A 21,985-nucleotide genomic window follows, 5' to 3' on the forward strand; every position below is an offset into this window, starting at 1 on the left:
TGAAGCTAAAGAATGGCCTTGAGCGCTGTCTTACCGGCAGATGCTGATCGTATCATTTCTGGGGCCGTTTTTCTCTTGGAGGACCAGGAGCCACTGGCCATCTTTATCCTTGATGAGTTTCACAAGGCGGTTCTGCTCAGCGGTGACTGATTGGATCTTCTTCTGTGGAATCTGCAGGTCATTCATTGCTGGTCTTCATCCCCCTACGAAACCAGCAGAAAGATCCGGTAAAAATGAGGGGTCAAGTGGAGGTCAGTGTAAAGCACTAATCAAATGCCCTTTGCCACTGTGTGTAGATGTGACTAAAGGCAGGGTTACTATCAGTAACTAAAGGTGAAATAAAACAAACATTGACTGAGATAAAATAAAATATAAAAATCTGAAACTTTTTTCTTTTCAGCTAGTTGGCAAGGCATCGTTTCTCATTTAGTTTAACTTAAAATATTAAGATCAACGTTACCTGGAATAAAATAAAATCTAAAAAGAAACGATCAGGTGTGACCTAAAACAGGGGTTTTATCATAAAAAAAAATAAAGCTAAAATGAAAACCATACAAAATATTATTGTTACTTGAAATAAAATAAGCCTTAACTGAATTAAATATACAAATCTTAAACGTATTTTATTTCATGTAGTAGCCAATGCATAATTTCTCAAAAATTCATAAAACCTTGAAATAAAATAAATGTTAACTGAAATAAAATAAAATCTAAAAAGACATAAGACATGCATAAGATTAGAGCTATTATAATTAAATAAATGTAAAACTAAAACCATAAAAAGAAAAAGTAACTTGAAATAAAATAAACATATTTTTTTATTATTATTTTATTTCAGCTAGTTTCCTAGGCATTATTTCTAAAATAACTAAAACTAAAACTGAAAAAAAAAACTTAAAATAAACATTAATTGAAATAAAATATAAAAAGTAATGATCCGATTAAAAATGAGGGTTATTCATATTATTATCACAAAATTCTAAGTTCAGACTAAAAACATTAAAAAGTAATTACTTGACATAAAATAAATGTTAAATCGAATAAAATCTTAAATTTTCAGCTAGTTAACAAAGGCAATATTTCTCATTTTAAGACTGCAATAACTAAAACTAAAACAGAAATAAAAATTAAGGACCAAAACAAACACAACAAGCACTAAACCAATGCCCTTTGCTATTTTGTGTAGATGTGACTAAGATCAGGCTCTTTATCACTCTTTATCACATAATCACTATAAAATTAAAACAAACATAAGAAAAATAAAATAAAATAAAAGTATTAACTTAAATAAAATGCAAAAATGTAACTAAAATTGCTAAAAATTTGACAAATTAAATTGAAATAAAAAATAGAATAATGTAAAAGTATAATGTAAAAAAATATAAAAGTAAATATAGAAGTAAATCAATGATTCTAAGATGTGTGGTGTAAAAAAAAAGAACCACAGGCAGCTAAACATTGCAGCGCATGCTATGATCACAGTTTTACCTCATTACTTACAGCAACCACTTATTAGGATATAAGGTGGATATGTGGAACAAAAATTCTGTTGCAAATGGCAATAAAAATTATTTTTATTTTATAGGTATTTTTAATAACCTTTGCTTTAGGACTTTATATTATTATATACAAATTATATACAAATTATATATATATATATATATATATATATATATATATATATATATATATATATATATATATATATATATATATATATATATATATATATATATGTGCATGTAGTGAAATAACACAGATTGAGTTGACAGGAGATAAAAAGAAAAGCCCACGGCTCGAGTCATCCCACACCCCGAGCAAATCCCCAGCGCTCTCCTGGAACGCTCCTGATTAGCATAATCAGACAGCATTAATTATTCAGGAGGTGTGGTGAACTGCTCCAGGGGTCAGGCTTTTGGTCCGTCTAATAACCCATGTTTAATATTAACGAGGCAGACAGGCAGTGTGATTTGCATAGGCTTTATGATGCCTGCTGGCTACAGGGCTGCTTTCCCTTACAATTTCCCACTCTCCATTTTTATCGTCTGCCAATGTCTTAGAAATGTAACAGGGCATCTTCTCTTTGGAATATGGGGAATATAAGTCCCAGCAGCATTAATATTAGTAGCAATGCTTGCCTTATCAGACATGACTGAGTTGTTAGTGAACATCATCATATAAACTTTGTATGCTTCTGATGGCTACGAAAGCCTTTGGTGTCTTTAACCTCAGACACCATCACCTTCAGTTCCTCAATGTATGATGCAGATTTTTATAGCTCATGGGGAAAGTGAAAAACGCCTGGTTTTTGTTTACTTTTAATGGTGTCATAAGCAGCATGGTGAGCACTAATGAGCAGCTAGTCCCAGAGTCTGTGTCCTCAGGCTGGTGTGTGTGTGTGTGCGTGTAGCATCTCTATTCCACAGAGACTTTCTGTAGCCACAGGGTTGTTCAGATAGTCTGCTAGTTTTTTGACTGTACAGAAGGTGATCAGATCACTAGTGACATGTCTAGCAGTGTTGGTGAGTAGTGCTGATACACTGCAAACAGTATTAATCTTTTACAAATATTAATATTAAAAGCCTTAAAACAAGATATATAGCCTATATTTTATTGTTAACCTCACAAAATGTTGTTACTTTTTATTTTTATTTTTGTTTGTCCTTGTCCTTTTAGTTATGGTGTTTTATAGTTGTTGTTTTTTTACGATAATAAACCTGATTTTAATTTTATTTTATTTTTCAGTTAACATTTATTTTGTTTCAAGATCTTATTAATTTTTATTTCAGTTTTAGTTTGAATTATTTTAATATTTCAACACTTGTACCCTTTGAAATAGGTTATATATTTAAAACTAAAATTAATTTGTGACCATTTTTATTGGAATTCAGTTTTGGTCATTTTTGAAAATGTATAGTTTTTTTTATTATATTTAAATTATATTATACAACTAAAACACCTGTTTAAAAAATATTTTATATTATAAATTCCTCTATATTAACACATTGTGCCCTATTTTAACAGTTTTTTCTTTCTACTTCAGTCAAAAAAAAAATTCATTTAGTTTCAATTTGTTAGCTTACAGTGGCCAACTGCGTTTCTAAAGAGCATCGTAGTTTAATGTTAGATAATGTTCATAACTCAGTTCCTTAATTCCTTAATTTTTCTGCATCAACTGTGATATTCAGCAATCATTTTTTGTTTGATTGTGTGGTAAAAGTGTCTCAACAGGACGGGTGGTTGGAAAAACAAGGTAAATAGACTCAGTTTTGTTATTATGTGTGGTTTTGCATTAGCTATCTTCCCCAACACTGCTGTGTATAAATTTATCTCAAATGTAGTCCTCTACTGGCAAAAGGTTATTGCTTGTCAAAACTGACGTACATAATTCCGCGAAGGCAACAACTTGAGCTCAATTCACGTCACAAACAAACAAATCTTTCACCCTAAATAGGCTGTTGAATTGCAATTAAGCTGTACAAAAGATCATATGTGGTTGACGTTTCATCAATAGGCAATTCCAGCCTCCTCTGCTGTTTTGATCACTAAAAGCTGCGAGCGCTTGGGAAATTTTCATAGAAACTTCTCATTAATGCAGCGTTTCTGCCTGACCTCTCGTCTTCAGCCCTCAGCCCTTTAACTGACAGCAGAGGGTAAATAAATAATTAAAGGGCATTTTGCCGCTGTCAGTGAAATTGCATATTGCACCGTTGACATTTTGAAAACAAATCTCAGATTCATGAGCTATCACTGTGAGGGATCGGCAGAGGCTATTAGTTCGACTGACAGAAATAGACGTGAGATCGTGAAATATCGTCCTGTAATCTCACTGATTTATGAGCGTGTGTTGCCGCTTCATCTAGAACCACCGCAGATTTATTGCCACTCAGGTGGAATTATTAATGAAGCCCCGTTTGCCAAAGCTGACGATGCCGTCTGTGTCTTTGTGTGTGTGTGTGTGGGGGGGGAGGTTTATAGAGATGCTAACTAATCAAATTGAACTCAAGAAACTTTCGACTTTGTTTAATAACTTGTACTACATTTGTATTCTTTTAAAGGTTTTGCAAGCATCATTAGACCTATTGTTATTGTTCTTATTGTTTTGTCATTTTATCACAGGGATTTGCACAACCCCCTAAAACTATGTTTTAAACTTTGCAGCATAACTTCTATTTCTGGATTAAGTCACGTGGCTAGTGAAGCTTTCCCTAAGTGCTTCTGTCTGGCGGTCAGATGATGAAAACAGACTTTCTAGCTATAGCTAACAACCTAAAAACAAAGGATTACAGAAAGAACTATTCAGATATGATCAAGTAAATGTAAAATTCTAGTTTAGTTCATCTGAATGTTGCTTTTGTTTATTCACAGATGCTTTACTTGAATCACCTGCGCATCGTCCAGGCCTGCGTCCCAATTGCATATCTCTACAGTGCACTTTATGCTTTGCTGGTGTACAAAAAAAAAACATTTTAATGTTTTGGAACAAAGGCTGTTTTGCTCATCATGTTAAATAAAATAGCTATTGAAATTATACTGTAGCTGATATTAATTCTGGTTCAATTTTTGCTTGAAATGCCAAGGGTTTGTTTGTTAACACGGTTAGATGACGTTAACTACACAATCGTGCTGCCATTTATGCATCTTTCTCCATTTATGCCATTCAAAGCAAACCAATTGATCGTCCTAAACATTGGATTTTGTTTCTGTTTTCTGTGAGCTGGAAAACACATTGACGTTTGTCTTGTACCATTTCCATCTGAACATTGGATAAAGCCAGATTTAGAATTCTTGTATTATTTTATTTTGTTAACATATTAGAGTCTAAGAATTTTAGAGAAGGGATTTTTGATATCTCTTTTTAACACTGTGAATCGGAAAATACTGTCATCAGCCGGAAAACATACAATTTCACCAGGTTTTTAGGAATAAAAGGTTATATAAATCATTGCTAATGACATATTCACAAATCCCTCAGTAAAAACCTTCAGAATATAGATAGTAATAAAACTGTGAGTTTAGGTGTCTGTAAGTACTGCTTAAGTGGAGAAAGAAGCTCACAGCCTTTAAAGATATGTACTTTAGCCCTGTGTTTTAGGAGTAAAATGTTATAGAAATTAGCATGAATGATATATGCACAAACCCTTCAGTAAAAATCTCCAGAATATAGACAGGAATCAAACTGAAAGTTTAGGTGTATATACAGTAAGTGCTGCTGATGTGGAGAAAGAAACCCACAGGCTTTGAAGATATGCATTATCACTATGTTTTTAGGGGATAATATTGTATATAAATCAGCATGAATGACATATTAACAAACCCCTCAGTAAAAATCTTCAGAAAAGAGACAGGAATAAAACTGTAAGTTTTGGTTCATGTAAGTACTGTTGAAGTGGAGGAAAAACTAATTTTGAGAAAACGGCTTTTAAAGATGTGTATTGCGATTGGAATATACAGACTAAAATAGATTGTGTAATAAAATAAACACCTAAATGTGCATTTTGGATGTTTCTTTCCAATAGTCTAATAAAGACATGTTATTGAAGCGAAGTAGCCTAAAACTTCAAAATTGACCAGTGAATGAAAATGAAAAAAAAAAAACTCTTGTCTTAAGATTCAGTCTCATTAAGTCTAAAAGTAAAAAGGCAAGGAGATAAAAGACAGCTGCTGACATACACTACAACATAAAAAAAAAAAAAATCAAATACATTCGAACATCGAACAAAGACAGTGCCATTTGTAATGCTTTAACAAGATAGAAAACCTCTGGGACAGTCAGTGAACTGTATGTGCAACTTACCCATTAAATAAGAATGGATCCAATTAAATATTGTGCATGAGCCGGTAAGAATTTCATTTCTAAATGTTTATTGAAACACTTTTTGGGGGGGCCAGAAACACAAGTATTGCCTTTATCAAAAACTAATAACATACATGAATTATCCTTCACAGAGCTGCTCAGTTTAAATTATTTTAATAAATGAGAACACTTTTTAAATATTACAACCTCTCAAAACAGCAAATTATAAACTACCCAAATTAACTGGTGAATATAAAATTGAAGCAAAGTTATCAGTGTAGACTGTCATGCAGAGCATGAATGAATAATTCAAATGTATTGAGTAAGAAAAGAATAACATTCAAAAATGCTTTTTATGTACAGAACGAGTATGTTTGATGATTATGTCACAGAAGCATATAAAATCACTTCATACAGTACACATTTTCAACAGTTTGTACATTATTGCCAAAAATCTATTTCTTTATGATATCCACATCTGAATTTGAATATGACGACTGCAGTGTTGATTTCATATGTAATCATTTGTTAAAGTCTTGGTAAAACCATAATGCCAGTGATATTTATGATGAATAACATTAATGATCAAGTTAAATTGTTAAAAATACAATTTAAAAATCAATGTTGTTTATCTGTACAAAAAAAATCAGCTTTAAGAATGAACATTATAAGACTGTTACAAGTAAATTTAAATCTTGATATATTTGAAAACCTTAAGATTATGACAAAAGCATCCATTGTTTCAACAATCGTACATGTTGGACATGTTTATTGAGGTATCACCAGTTTAGGAAAGAAAGCTGGTAGCGTCAATCCTCTCAGTTGATTTTTGCAACATGGTGCGGTTTTGGTCAAAGTGAGCGGTTTTGAGTCTGTTTCATCGTCAGCTCATCTATCCGAGTTCTCATCTGAGATTTTATTGGGTGCTGTAGGTTGTCCTGTGGGTTAGTTAAAGTTCAGTTAGAGGTGTCCGAGTGAACACTGTTTGCTCCCTCTATAGGAGACGTCACTGAAGATGAAGTGACAGCATCGTGCCAGCCACCGTTACCCTGGAAAGAGACACAGAAAAGACCATTTGAGATGTTCAATTAAAGTCATAATGGAAACAATAGCTGCTATTGATTTTTGAGCGCAATATCAGACAAGACGCTCTGTTTGTATCCTTTTTATATAAACTGCTGAAACAAAATCCAGCTCAAACCAGTCTGGTCTGGTTAGGCTGGTCTGTTCGTATGGTTTTAGAAGCTTTTTGGGTATTTGTCAGCTGGGAAATCCCCTTAAACCAGGCAAAACCAGCAAATCATCATATGATGGATTAAGCGATTTATGTTTGTTTGTTTGTGTATTTGTTTGTTTTTACAGGGTAAAAGGCTTCTTGTAGTTGTGGAAATACATTAGATACATATTAATTCCATTGATTTTTTCTTCAGGCTACTTAAGTGTAAACATTCAGGTCATATTTGTTATTTTTACTTTATCTAACTCAACGCAGCATCCTGGTTAGAAAGAGTCCACTAGAACATTAGTTAGATGAAAATGTGGGTTGCAAACAGAATACACTGCAAAAGTCCTATTCTTAACTAGTATTTTGTTCTTTTTAAATATTATTATTATTTATTTACTTTATTTATTTATTTATTTTTTCAGTTTATATCCATTTTATCTAAACTGTTGTTTGCCATGCTACAGCAATATCCAGCTTAAACCATCCTGGTCTGCTTTTTGGACACTTGCTTTTGCAGGGAAATCATTATAAACCAGGTAAGACCAGCAAATAATCATTTGCTGGATTAAGCTTTTCGTTTTTGTTTGTTAGCTTGTTTTTACAAGGCCAAAAAGACATCTAATCTTACTAATTTAAAATTAAAATGTTGTTTAATTTTGGTCATAATTATCTGGCTAACCATAAATTAATTAACATTATTTAACATACCCTTGAAAAAGTCAACTAGCTAGATTTTTACATTGAAAATGTGGTGTGAAAATAGAATACACTGCAAAAAGTGATTTTTAACAATTATTTTAGTCTTATTTTAAGACATTTTTATTATTAATATTATTTGTTTTTGGACTAATTGAACTGCCACAAGCTTTACTTGTTTACACTTAAAACAAGTAAAAAAGATACAGCATTATGTACTTTTATCTAATTTTTAGATATATTTTAACAGGAAAACATCACTTATTCAAAGAAACTGGTTCAGAAATCATTGCTTATCATTGAAGTGTGGCTAACATTATGTGATGGTTGTGAAAATGTTAAGATTAAATGTTAGTAAGTATCCCTGACATCTGAAGTTATCCGCACTGCCCTTTACTTCTCTTTGTGATATGATTGTTTTCAGTATTAGAGAGTCGACATGGCTGCCTCAGTAGATAAATGAACCTTTAGTGCTGTGACTCCAGATCGACTCCATCATAAAGCGTGTCTTATCAGACCTCATCTGGGAAGACGCTATTCACATCTGTACAAAGCTTCAGGCAATTCCAGTTTCATATTTTATTATAGTGATAAGGAAATGGACTGCAAATTCTCTCAGAGAGAGAGAGAAAGCGTGGTTCAATAAGAATGCAGATATATACTGCTAAGAGCCGTGCATGTCGTTGTGTTATGTCATTAGATGCATTTTAGAAAATGGAAAATGGAATGCATTTGCTTTCTATCCCAGCAAACAGCCCTGTGTGCATGTGTGAATATTAATCTGAATCCATACGTTTATCTTTGCCTTTTCACAGAAGTGCATCACCCCTCCCTGACTTAATCTCAGCGGTCGTCTTTGTCGGCTCATGGAGCGACGGTTTGATCATACAACGTCTGTCTTAATGACTCCAGGAGACCTGCTGTGAAGAGATTATTCCTTCCCGCCACATGAGACGATGGCATACATACTGTATGTGCATATTCAGACTATGCATTTTTGCACCACAGTTTTTCATGCAGTTTTGAGTCTGTTTGATGTCAGAATTTAGTTGAAAGCATCCAAGCATTCTCATCTGCGATTCTGGCTAAAATGATTTTATTTTTCAATGTCAAACTCACATTCAAGCCATGCGGGCTGTAAAGCGGGTTTCCCCGCAGACCGTCGCTGTAACCCAACGACTGACCGATGGCATGACGTATGGAGTCTCCCTGCAGAGAGAATGACAAGAGATTCAGCGTAGTCAGTGTACACCATTAAAACCATTTTAAATCAGAAATGTTTCTTGAGCAGCAAATCAGTATATTAGAATGATTTCTGCAGGATCACGTGACACTGAAGACAGATGCTGGATGTTTTGTATATATATTGTGTCTCGTCTGGAGCGTGTGATACCTGTGTCTGTCCTGCGTTGGGGACCTGGGTCGGTTGGTAGGATCCGTTCAGACCAGACATGCTCATAAACATGTCTCCTGAACCCGGCAAACTATACGAACCTGAAGAACCTGAAGAGACACGGAGAGAAACAGAGACAGTGAGTCTGTGAAGATGATCAGTGACGTTAGATCTGAGAAAAACGGCATTAATTGTTTGCAGATGCCACTTGCTTTGATATTTTTTATCTGTGATGTCAAGGAATTCAGACATTTTAAATGTGACATGCCTGTTAAAATTATTTTTCAAATGCCACTGTATATGTACATACATAAACACACAAAGCTGAACAGTGATTTTTTAATTAAATAAAACATTTAAATGAAATGAAATTAAATAAAAAAAGAATACAAATTTTATAGTCATATTTAAAAAAAGAAAATTAATAAAAATGACAAAAACACAACAATATTACTAAATGAAAATAAAAATAGAAAACTGAAAAATAATATATAATTATCCAAAATATGAATTCAACTATAATAGTATCCCAAATGACACTAAAACACTAAAGACCAGAACATACCAGTGAACATGTTGTTTAACAGATTGTTTTTATCTTCTGCCGCATCCAACTGAAAGTCTTCATCTTTCATCTGAAAGCCTGTAGAGAAAATCACAGTACTGAACTCTTTTAAGCTCTTTAATGACTTCTTCCATTAATGCATGTTCATGACCAAATAATCACTCTAGATCAACTCTATGTGCATTAAAAGGGAGACCGGGGCTAGTTGTCACACTTTCTATTCTTACGTCTACATTTCTACTGTTATTGCCTAGTAAACACAATACAGTTAATTTAACTCGGTTACTTAGGTCATTTCTCTAATGATGACTGGCTATTAATTTAATAATAATAACTGTTTGGGGTGACAAATGTTGATATTTGAAACCAGTGGTAAAGAAAACTATTGGACTCAAAACATCATGGTTGTTGAGATATAACCTTTGTGACAACTAGCCCCGGTGGTCTCGTCCATAGTGTGTGTACCAGAGCTGGGTGTTGCAGGCGAGGTGGTCTGGCTGTTGTGTACGGCGGCCGCCACGGCTTGAGTCGCCGTCACTGCTGTCTTCGCTGCGTACAGGTTCGCCTCTTCCTGGAATTTACCAATGTTCTTCTTATAGCGAATACGTTTATTACCAAACCAGTTTGAAACCTGAGAGAGACAGGACATAGAGGAAGTATTATAAAAAATATGATATTATACTTCATGAAATTATTATATATTATATATATTTTTAAGCCTCTCAAAGGACCAATAATACTCTTGTATTGCAACATTATTTAATTTAAATTAATTACCCCCCCCCCCCCCCACCACATTGAAAAAAAAAAAACAGAGATTAATGTGGATAAATTTCTTTAGGAAATATTACACAAATATTATAATGTACATTTTAAAATATTTTTTTTTCAGCTAAAAGCCTAAATAAATACATGATATATTTGCATAAAGATACATTTCATTTTTAATTAATCAAATTTTCCCCCATAATGAAAAAGTAAGAGGTGTGAGGCAACTGTGGTTGAATCTCATGAGAAAATATTATAACATACATTATAAAATGTTATAAAAATATTTTTACCCCCCCAAAAAAGAAAAAAAAAACAGAGGAGAAAAAAAAAAAGAAATTAAATTTTGCATGAGGAGAAAGATACATCTTTAACGAGTCAGAACGTTGCCATTTTTTCATTGTGACATTATTTGATACAAAATTAACTACATTTCCTCTTCCATAATGAAAACGAAAGAGAGAAACCAAACGTGGACGAATCTCATGAGGAGATATTATTGAAATATCCTAATATACATCATAAAATATTATATCTGTTTTTCCTGAGTTAGACAGTTACCACTTTTGCATTTTGACATTATTTTAATTAACCCCCACCAACCCACCCACACTTGACAAAAAAACAACCTTTTATATAATTCATAAAGTCCAATGAAATATGTGCTGCAAACCAAACGTTCATGCATGCAGTTTTATGTGTTTCACAGCGACTGTTATTCTCCCACATTTGTAAGACATTATAAATGGACCAACCTTTTGCAAAAGAACATTAACGTTTCTACAAACCCAGACATATTAAAATTACATCCACCCCGAGCAATGGCTCCTTCATAAAATATTTCCAAACAGGCCTTAAACTGCCAATGGGAGGCGGGATAGTTCAAGAAGCGCTATAAAAACACCTCGCTGATGTCATAATCTCAGGATCCAATAAAAGACAGCCGGAAGACACCATCAAGTGCAGGAAAGCTTGTTACTCTCAGCAGCTGTGAGGAAATGTATGCATGGTTGGCTGAGTGTGTGTGTCTTATGGCCATAAAGTAATTCCAGCTGCTGGATAAATGACTATATGTTGCATCGATTGTTGTTCAGCACACAGAGACACGGCTGCCACTGCAACCAACATCGACAGACAACACAGCGGACGGACGAATGTTTTAGTGACATACCTGTGACACAGTGATGGTGCTTCCCTTCCCCTGAGGGCACAAAAAGAAGGGGCTTTTTTACAGTAACGACTTCCTGTACACACCCACCCGTTACACAAACATAAAACAGGCTGATTATTCATAATGTGTGTCCACCTCAGTCGAGCGCAACAGTCCGTTCTGGAAGTAAAAATTCTCTTCAGAATGATTTTATTATTTATTTATTTTGTTTTACTTTTCATGAACTTCCATGAGCTCTGAGGTTGTTATTGATTCTGCATAAATAAATAAATATTAATTAAATGTTATGCATAGATGAATTGTACATTTTTATATGTTTAAGTTAAATTACTGAAATAAAAATAGAATAGAATGTTTTTTAAACAAACTAATAAAAAAGACAAAAGCCAAAAACAAAATTACTTAAAAAACTAAAAGTATAAAATTCAATAATAAATATTCATAATAAAAATTACTTTGAAATAAAATGTAATCAAAAATAAGTGACAAAATTATTTAGAATTAAAAAAAAAATGAAAAAGGACAAGCACATATCAAAGAACTAAAACTTTAACTAAAATGAAAATGAAAACTGAAAGTATAAAACTAAAAACTAATTCAAACTGAAAACAAAAAATACAAAATATTTAAATGAATATGAAAAAACGAAAAATGACTAAACATTAAACAAATTTTTTTAAAAAATAAAATCAAATTCAAAACACTAAGGAAATAATAGTATATAAATAATGTTAAAATAAAACTGCCCACAAGTCTCTAGCAACTAGTGTACAGTTATTTTATGTGTCATTTAGAGGTGGATTTTATCCAAAAATATGACTACTATTAGTAATATACCTACTAATTAGTTCAGTAAACAGAGAATATACAATTCCGCGCACAGGTATCTTATAGTTTATTTGTGACTAATGTAACTTGATCAGAGGTGTGCAAACAGAGGCAGAGACTAACTAGATAGCTACTTAATGTTAGTTAATAAGGGAAATTGTAGCATTGAAGCATGAAAGACTGTAGTTGTGTTAACAACCAACTGAACTGATTCAGTTGTTTGCAATACTTTATTGTGGTTGTTCTTTAATTCTTGCAAAAGTACATTTTTGCACATTTTTATACAAAACAGACCTTCTGTCATTCGATTTTCACACATGGTTTTGCAAAACAAATCTTGTGATGCTGTGAGCCTTTTACTGAACTTGATTTGAACTTTATTGAGAAACTTTCTGAAGGAAAATCAATGGAAAAAAATACTTCCAGGATCCATGCAGCAGAAAACTGGGCGCTCACTGTTGTGTTTCAAATCACTTCACACTCATGTTGAGATGCTACTGTTACTGAGACAAATTCCCTGCACCTTCACAGTGTCACAGACCACCTTTAACAAATGTGTTAGTTATTTTGCTCAGATTGTGAATAGAGTCTCCTTGTTTGACAGGCTGGTGTGCGCAGTATCGTCCGAGATCTGGACTGACCTGTGATACAGTGATGGCACACTTCTTGGCCAGCTCCTCTTTGGCCTCCTCACTGGGATACGGGTTACTGAGGTGAGAGTAGAAATACTCGTTCAGAATCTCTGTCGCCTGCTTGCTGAAGTTGCGCCTTTTCCTCCTGGAGAAAGAGGAAGCATGAGCACTGATAGATCCTCAGCCATTTCAATATTCTTAGGTTCTTACAGGTGGAGTGTTTATTTCCACTAGCAACATCACTGCAAAAATGTCTCTTTTATTCCGTATTTTTGTCTCATTTTCCAATACAAATATCTAACCATCTAAAATCAATATAGAAATACTTGATGAGCAAAATGACAAAAGATATTACATTTATAATATTACATTTACATTTATTCATTCAGCAGACGCTTTTATCCAAAGCGACTTACAGATGAGGACTGTGGAAGCAATCAAAAACAACAAAAAGAGCAATGATATATAAGTGCTATAACAAGTCTCAGTTAGATTAACACAGTACAAGTAGCAAGGGCTTTTAAATTATATAATAAAAAGAAAACCGATAGAATAGAAAAAGAATAGAGCAAGCTAGTGTTAGAGGTCTTTTTGTAATTGGATAATAAATGAAAAGAAATAGAATACATAAAGATTAGAAAGGTAGTTAATGTTTTTAAGAATAGAATTAGAATAGTAAGTGTTAAAGTTAGAGGGTCAAATAAAGATGGAAGAGATGTGTTTTAAGCCGATTCTTGAAGATGGCTAAGGACTCAGCTGTCCGGATTGAGTTGGGGAGGTCATTCCACCAGGAGGGAACATTTAATTTAAAAGTCCGTAAAAGTGACTTTGTGCTTCTTTGGGATGGCACAATCAAGCGACTTTCACTTGCAGAACGCAAGCTTCTAGAGGGCACATAAGTCTGAAGTAACAAATTTAGATAAATGGGTGCAGAGCCAGTGGTAGTTTTGTAGGCAAACATCAATGCCTTGACTTTTATGCGAGCAGCTATTGGTAGCCAGTGCAAATTGATAGTGTATTTTTCGCCTCATTAAAAATGAATCTTGCTGCTGTGTTCTGGATTAATTGTAAAGGTTTGATAGAACTGGCTGGAAGACCTGCCAAGAGGGCATTGTAATAGTCCAGCCTGGACAGAACAAGAGCTTGAACAAGGAGTTGTGCAGCATGTTCCGAAAGAAAGGGCTTGATCTTCTTGATGTTGAATAAAGCAAATCTGCAGGATCGGACAGTTTTATCAACGTGGTCTGAGAAAGTCAGCTGATCATCAATCATAACAATCATAACATGTTTTTGAAGGAGTTATGGTTGATGTGCCTAACTTGATGGTGCAATTGTGATGAAACGATGGGTTTGCTGGAATCACAAGCAGTTCTGTCTTGGCAAGGTTGAGTTGAAGGTGATGGTCCATCATCCAGAAAGAAATGTCTGTTAGACAAGCTGAGATGCGAGTAGCTACCGTCGGATCATCAGGATGGAATGAGAGGTAGAGTTGAGTGTCATCAGCATAGCAGTGGTATGAAAAGCCATGTTTCTGAATGACAGAACCTAATGATGCCATGTAGACAGAGAAGAGAAGTGGTCCAAGAACTGAGCCTTGAGGCACTCAAGTAATTAGATGTTGTGACTTGGACACCTCACCTCTCCAAGATACTTTGAAGGACCTATCTGATAGGTAAGACTCAAACCATTGAAGTGTGGTTCCTGAGATGCCCTTTGCCAGTAGGGTTGATAGGAGGATCTGGTGCTTAACCGTGTCAAAAGCAGCGGACAGATCAAGCAGAATAAGTACTGAAGATTTGGATTCCGCACTTGCCTGTTATAGGGCTGCAACAACTGAGAGCAAGGCAGTCTCTGTTGAATGTCCACCTCTGAAGCATATTGAGTGTAGCTTTCTTTAAAAAAAGATAAAAATTAAGTGTGTTTATAGTTAAAGTGAGTAAAAAAAAATCTGCCAACAGGGGCAGAAAAATATTCTTGTTTTCTCTTTGAAATAAGTTTATTTTTCTGACCCCACTGGTTGATATTTTTCCTGTTTTATGCATAAACTATAAACTAATAACTGCATGTGCTACTGAAAGAGACGAGTTGAAATTGGAAAATATTGAATCCAATATTTGGTAAAAGTACAGCATAATGAGAGATTTATAAGCATTTTGTAGGCTAGTCAATTATTACTGACAACACCACAGGTGTAACAAAGAAATAAGATAAAAATTCATGCATTAAAATATTAATAAAAACTATAATATTATATAAATAATACTGAACACCTTTTTTATTTAAATAAGGTGTATTAAAGATTCCACCTTATTCACATAATGAAACCTATACTGGCAAAATGCAAGCATTTAATGTTATGCAAAATGTTTTTGTTGTTGTTTTTTTTATTAAAAAGAAAAAAAGAAAAACTTAAAACATACATAGTAATATAAAAAAATAAACTGATAAAACCAAATAATAAATTTACTAAATAAAACATAACAGAAAATACTAAAATGAATGCTTATTTAAAATATGAGTAATTAGCCCCCCCCCCCCCCCCCCCCCCCAAAAAAAAACATTGATAAAAATTACCTAGTATTTTCAAGAAAAAGAAAATCCTTTCTGACTCAAAATTTATGAAACACAACATAAAGGTTAAAAATGTTCAGATATTTGTACTAAAAAACAAAACAAAACTGTCAAGTATGAAAATAGTTTTTGCAGCAAATAGTTTTCAAAGGTTTATCTGATCAGCATGATCCAACAATCCCATAATGGTAGATGCAGTAACTATGCCACAATATATAAAGTATAAATTATTGCATGTATATATTATTGGGTATATATTATAGGTCATACAATTATTAGGATGTATCCAATAAACAGTCCCTGATGTGGCATTTTATTTTTCGACTAGATTAAATCTGAGTTTAGCAGCCAACCTCTCACGCTCTTTTGATGATGTCATCACTGAGCCCACCAATTGATGTCTGCTTCATTTGCATTCCATCAGCTGAATAACTTTCTAATGAGCAGATCTACAGTATGCATAATTTACTCTTAGATTTAGGGAACTTGTGCCCTTGCAAGCAAACCGCCACTTACTGGCAAATTTCCTTCTGCCAGTTTAAGAAAAACACTCACGAGACCTTAAAATATTATCAAATCACCCACTCATTAACACACGCCTCGCTCTCAGCACATCCAATACACTCAGAAACAAACCCACACTCGCAGAAACACCTACATGTGTAAAAACCCAGACTCGTCATCAATAACAATTAGTCTTTATTAAAAAATGCAGCTTTATCTAAAACTAGTTGCAAAAAAAATTATAATATAAAAATAAAATAAATATATATAAATACATTTGAAAAAATTAAATTGAAAAAAAAAACTAAATTGTAATATAAAAATTAGAATACTGACAAAAGCACATAACAAAAGGACTAAAAAAGAACTAAGTTGTAAATATAAAAATAGACCAATTCAGAACATTAATAAAAACTATAATAATATATAAGTAATACTAAACACCATTTCTATTCAAACGAGGTGTATTTTAGGTGTATTATAGATTGCACCTTGTTTTGATAAAAAAAAACTGAAACTGAAAAATAAGAAACATATACAAAAAGCATATAACAAAATTAATAAACATTCAAATAAACTGCAAATATTAAAATGAAAGCTCATTCAAAATATTAATAGCATGTAATGAATGTGTTTCAGACCTGGCGTCGAGGAAGCGGGACCTGAGGATCATGACGGCCTCGCAGGTGCTCTGCTTGAGCTGCATCTGGATGGAGCTGAACTTGCGGTGGATGATGTTGACCATGCGCTCGATCTCTTTGGGTGAGATGGGCCGCGTGCGAGACTGTTCCCTCAACAGGTTCATCACATGGGTAGTAAACTCATTGCATGCCTGTGGACCAATCAAATGACTCATAACTGATCATGCAAAGTCATTAACTAAAACTAACTTTTTGGTAACTGAAATTAAGCTGAAATAAATTAAAATAGAAATATTCAATGAAAAACTTTGAATGAAAATTAGAAATGCTGCACTGGCAACTAACCGAAATGTTTAATTTTAATCAATAAAATTATTATCTGGAAATAAAATGAACAAATAAATAAAATGTTATGCTTTGTTTTGTATTAATTGGCTTCGCTATATGATATTTTTCTATTTCTTTTAAAGCAACCTTGTAACGTTCTTTAAAGTTACTATATAAATAAAAATTATTATTTTTATTATTATTAAACCAAAATATAATGTTTAAAAAGAGAAAACTAATGCACATAACAAATTTTCAAAAACTCGAATTATAATAGAATATAAATTATACTAAAATAACACAATTTATGTGTTTTCAGTACACAAAATAACTTACTAACTTAGTGAAAAAAAGACTAAAAAAGTGATAATAAATAGCAAAATTACTAAAATTAGCAAAAACTAAAGCTGTATTTGTTATTTGAAATAAAGATGAAATAAAGTAGAATATAAATATTAGATGAAAAACTTTAACTACAACCCGAATTCCGGAAAAGTTGGGACGTTTTTTAAATTTTAATAAAATGAAAACTAAAAGACTTTCAAATCACATGAGCCAATATTTTATTCACAATAGAACATAGATAACATAGCAAATGTTTAAACTGAGAAAGTTTACAATTTTATGCACAAAATGAGCTCATTTCAGTTTTGATTTCTGCTACAGGTCTCAAAATAGTTGGGACGGGGCATGTTTACCATGGTGTAGCATCTCCTTTTCTTTTCAAAACAGTTTGAAGACGTCTGGGCATTGAGGCTATGAGTTGCTGGAGTTTTGCTGTTGGAATTTGGTCCCATTCTTGCCTTATATAGATTTCCAGCTGCTGAAGAGTTTGTGGTCGTCTTTGACGTATTTTTCGTTTAATGATGCACCAAATGTTCTCTATAGGTGAAAGATCTGGACTGCAGGCAGGCCAGGTTAGCACCCGGACTCTTCTACGACGAAGCCATGCTGTTGTTATAGCTGCAGTATGTGGTTTTGCATTGTCCTGCTGAAATAAACAAGGCCTTCCCTGAAATAGATGTTATTTGGAGGGAAGCATATGTTGCTCTAAAACCTTTATATACCTTTCAGCATTCACAGAGCCTTCCAAAACATGCAAGCTGCCCATACCGTATGCACTTATGCACCCCCATACCATCAGAGATGCTGGCTTTTGAACTGAACGCTGATAACATGCTGGAAGGTCTCCCTCCTCTTTAGCCCGGAGGACACGGCGTCCGTGATTTCCAACAAGAATGTCGAATTTGGACTCGTCTGACCAAAAAACACTATTCCACTTTGAAATAGTCCATTTTAAATGAGCCTTGGCCCACAGGACACGACGGCGCTTCTGGACCATGTTCACATATGGCTTCCTTTTTGCATGATAGAGCTTTAGTTGGCATCTGCTGATGGCACGGCGGATTGTGTTTACCGACAGTGGTTTCTGAAAGTATTCCTGGGCCCATTTAGTAATGTCATTGACACAATCATGCCGATGAGTGATGCAGTGTCGTCTGAGAGCCCGAAGACCACGGGCATCCAATAAAGGTCTCCAGCATTGTCCCTTACGCACAGAGATTTCTCCAGTTTCTCTGAATCTTTTGATGATGTTATGCACTGTAGATGATGAGATTTGCAAAGCCTTTGCAATTTGACGTTGAGGAACATTGTTTTTAAAGTTTTCCACAATTTTTTACGCAGTCTTTCATAGATTGGAGAGCCTCTGCCCATCTTTACTTCTGAGAGACTCTGCTTCTCTAAGACAAAGCTTTTATAGCTAATCATGTTACAGACCTGATATCAATTAACTTAATTAATCACTAGATGTTCTCCCAGCTGAATCTTTTCAAAACTGCTTGCATTTTTAGCCATTTGTTGCCCCCGTGCCAACTTTTTTGAGACCTGTAGCAGGCATTAAATTTTAAATGAGCTAATTAAGTGGATAAAAGTGTAAAATTTCTCAGTTTAAACATTTGCTACGTTATCTATGTTCTATTGTGAATAAAATATTGGCTCATGTGATTTGAAATTCCTTTAGTTTTCATTTTATTAAAATTTAAAAAACGTCCCAACTTTTCCGGAATTCGGGTTGTAAATGAAAATGAGAATTGTTGCACCAATTTTACTATCTGTAAAAAAAAAAAAAAGTTACTAATATAAATAATTACTACAAAGTAATCTTAATTGAAAATATAAAAATAACAATTATAAGCTATGATTATATATAAATAATACTAAAATAACACTACTCATTATGTATGTTTTCAATACATGAAATAAGTAACCAGGGGCGTCATGCATTCATGATTTTTGAGGGGGCACATTATTTGGGGGGGGGGGGGGGGTTCGGGGGTATAAGTCATTCTACGAAAGCACTGTATAACTGATATAGGCTTATTTTTTTTATTTTTTTTTCCCTTTTTATTCAAAACAATTCCAAACATGCTTAATAAATCAGGAAATATCTTGTTTCTCAAATATGTGTAGGTAAATGCGTTTTGCACCTTTATAGATTGCTATTTGATCAATATATGGAAATGTAGTGTAATCTTTTAACTACACATAAAAACCTGACTTTTTACTTAAGTGCCATATCATGCCATAAAATATTTTTAATACGACTGAATTTGCATTTAATGTAAATTTTAATAACAATATTGTAAGATACTTATTTTAACACTTTCATTTTATAGAGAGTAAAGAACATTTACATTATCAAAAAACATTTTCATTCAGTCTAGCCAGAGTTCAGGCACTCTCAAAAACTCCCATTAAAATCACTGAAGCACTTTACATTATGAAACGAATATCTTACATTCGTACGCACATCTGCACTTTTTGAGAGAATTCGCTAAATAATTCAGTCAGCGAGGAAGTGAACAAAACACTGCGTTTCAGTGATGACTCTTCTGGACGTCTCTGATTGGCCATTGCATCCATAAGCGCAACAGAATAGTTTCTGATTGGTTATCATGAAGCGTTGTACGAACGCGTCTGTCTCTGGCTCAGTGCCAGCCAGCGAACGTAGATTTGAATTTAGCAGCTGATGCTGTGCACTGAACGATCTAATCACACCGCTGTGATTGTATCAAATATATAAAAAATATTGTTCTGCAATTTATTTTTTTCGTTTGGAAGCTGCATTTAAAATCCACTTGGCTCAGAAATCTGAGGGGGCACGTGCCCCCTCACTTCGAATGGGCACGACGCCTCTGTAAGTAACTATCTTAGCTATGTTTTTCCAAGGTACTTCAGATGTGAAGTGTAATTTTTTTTCAGTAACAAGCTACTTTTCAAAGCAGCAGTGCCAGGATGTCCGATTAATTTTACAGATACTTATTTTCCTGACACAGCCGAATATTCCTGATAGATTTCTGGTTGTTCTCGGTGTACAGACCTGCTCGTATTTCTCCAGCTCGGTGTGGTAGATCTGTCTGATCTGGCTGAGTTTGGCTCTGTAGTCCGAGTGCTCAATGGAGTTATCAGATCCCACTCCAACTGCTGCTGTTGCCGTAGCAACCGCCGCTGCCCCGCCCCCTTTCTCCGGTCCGGACACGCCCTCTGCCAGCAGCATGTTATCCAGACGCATGAGCTGAGGGTCCGGAGGATCTTCATCCTGACTGCCTCGGATACTGAGACCTGACACAACACAAACGGGAAAGCAGGCCATTTAAATATATAGATATGCAATAGACATGAACTACATCTTAATATTCAGTTATTTTCAGGTGCGTCTTCTCCTAAACATAAATGCTTGAAAAAGGTTCATATACAGTATATATTCATTTGAAGTGGATCGAAACGTTTAATCAAAGTTGTCCTAAAACCAAAACAATATCTGTTCTTGTCTTCGATGAAACTTTGTTTGAAAAGGTTTTGTTTATATAATACACACCACACACATACAGTATATATATATATATATATATATATATATATATATATATATATATATATATATATATATATATACTGTATATAAAACCAAACAAAGCTGCATACATTTGCATTTTTATGTTGCATTATTAAAATTCAATTCAGCATTTTTCACAGTAAACTTTTCATCAAAATAAATAAATAAATAAATTCTGAAAAAGACAAAGCATGCTTGCTGAATAAAAAGTATATTTTAATTATAATATTTCTAGAATTATAATATCAATAAAATGTAAATTATAATTGTATATATAATTGTTAAAAAATTCAATTCGATAATATACAACACACACAAATATTATTATTTTCTATACTTTATATATATATATATATATTGGTCAGTATGAACTGGGTAAAGATTTTACTTCTTCTTTGTGTTTCACCAAAAAAAATTCCAGCACACTGGTTTGGAACAAAATCAGCGTGAGCAAATTATGATGAAATCCTATTTTTACAGAAAATAAAAACAAAAACAACAACGAAACAAAAAAACATTCAGTTTAACTAGATATACAAATGCAGAAATAAGATTAGCAATGTATACAATGTATTACGCCAAGAAAAAAAAGGTGCAAGGCAGAGCTGGAGTAAAAACCCTTTCAGACATGAAAAAGACAATTTCTTGAACACCTGTACCTCCCAAAGCAGGTTTCAGATGGTTATTTCTTCTTATCACTCGACAGTGAACAAGAGACTAGACAGGCCCATGGCAGAACTGCAAGCCCCTCACGTCCTCCACCATTAACACACGGCGCAGCACTAGTCTGCTACGACACGCTGTTTATCAGAGGTCGAGGTGTGTTTGTGCCAGCGTGGCTACAAGAGAATGATTGACAGTGGCAGGTCTCTTCACTGAGGTGGGTGGAAGAAAAGCACCGCAAGCCGTTAAGATGTGCTTCAGCAGCTTCCTTTAATTCCACACCAAAGTCTTTTTTGGCACTTCACA

General features: G+C 33.9%; 1 protein-coding gene across 3 annotated transcripts in view; it reads right to left on the bottom strand.

Annotated features, from left to right (window-relative positions):
* Nucleotides 1–6,519: 6,519 nt before the first annotated feature.
* Nucleotides 6,520–21,985, bottom strand: part of LOC132140224 (pre-B-cell leukemia transcription factor 3-like) — a 45,185-nt gene continuing 29,719 nt past the window's right edge. The window contains exons 3-11 of one of the 3 annotated variants that reach the window (XM_059549042.1): nt 20,501–20,742; nt 16,792–16,982; nt 13,085–13,220; nt 11,616–11,645; nt 10,142–10,307; nt 9,677–9,754; nt 9,112–9,221; nt 8,838–8,927; nt 6,520–6,846 (exon numbers count right to left, since the gene is read on the bottom strand). In XM_059549042.1, the coding sequence (XP_059405025.1) occupies nt 6,754–6,846; nt 8,838–8,927; nt 9,112–9,221; nt 9,677–9,754; nt 10,142–10,307; nt 11,616–11,645; nt 13,085–13,220; nt 16,792–16,982; nt 20,501–20,742 (1,136 nt within the window). In that variant the 3' untranslated portion in view covers nt 6,520–6,753. Of the gene's footprint in view, nt 6,847–8,028; nt 8,639–8,837; nt 8,928–9,111; nt 9,222–9,676; nt 9,755–10,141; nt 10,308–11,615; nt 11,646–13,084; nt 13,221–16,791; nt 16,983–20,500; nt 20,743–21,985 lie in introns of those variants that run through there. The other 2 variants (XM_059549040.1, XM_059549041.1) reach the window with 2 other exon arrangements.

This window comes from Carassius carassius, chromosome 5, assembly GCF_963082965.1.
Source record: "Carassius carassius chromosome 5, fCarCar2.1, whole genome shotgun sequence".
In the NCBI taxonomy this organism is placed as follows: domain Eukaryota; kingdom Metazoa; phylum Chordata; class Actinopteri; order Cypriniformes; family Cyprinidae; genus Carassius; species Carassius carassius.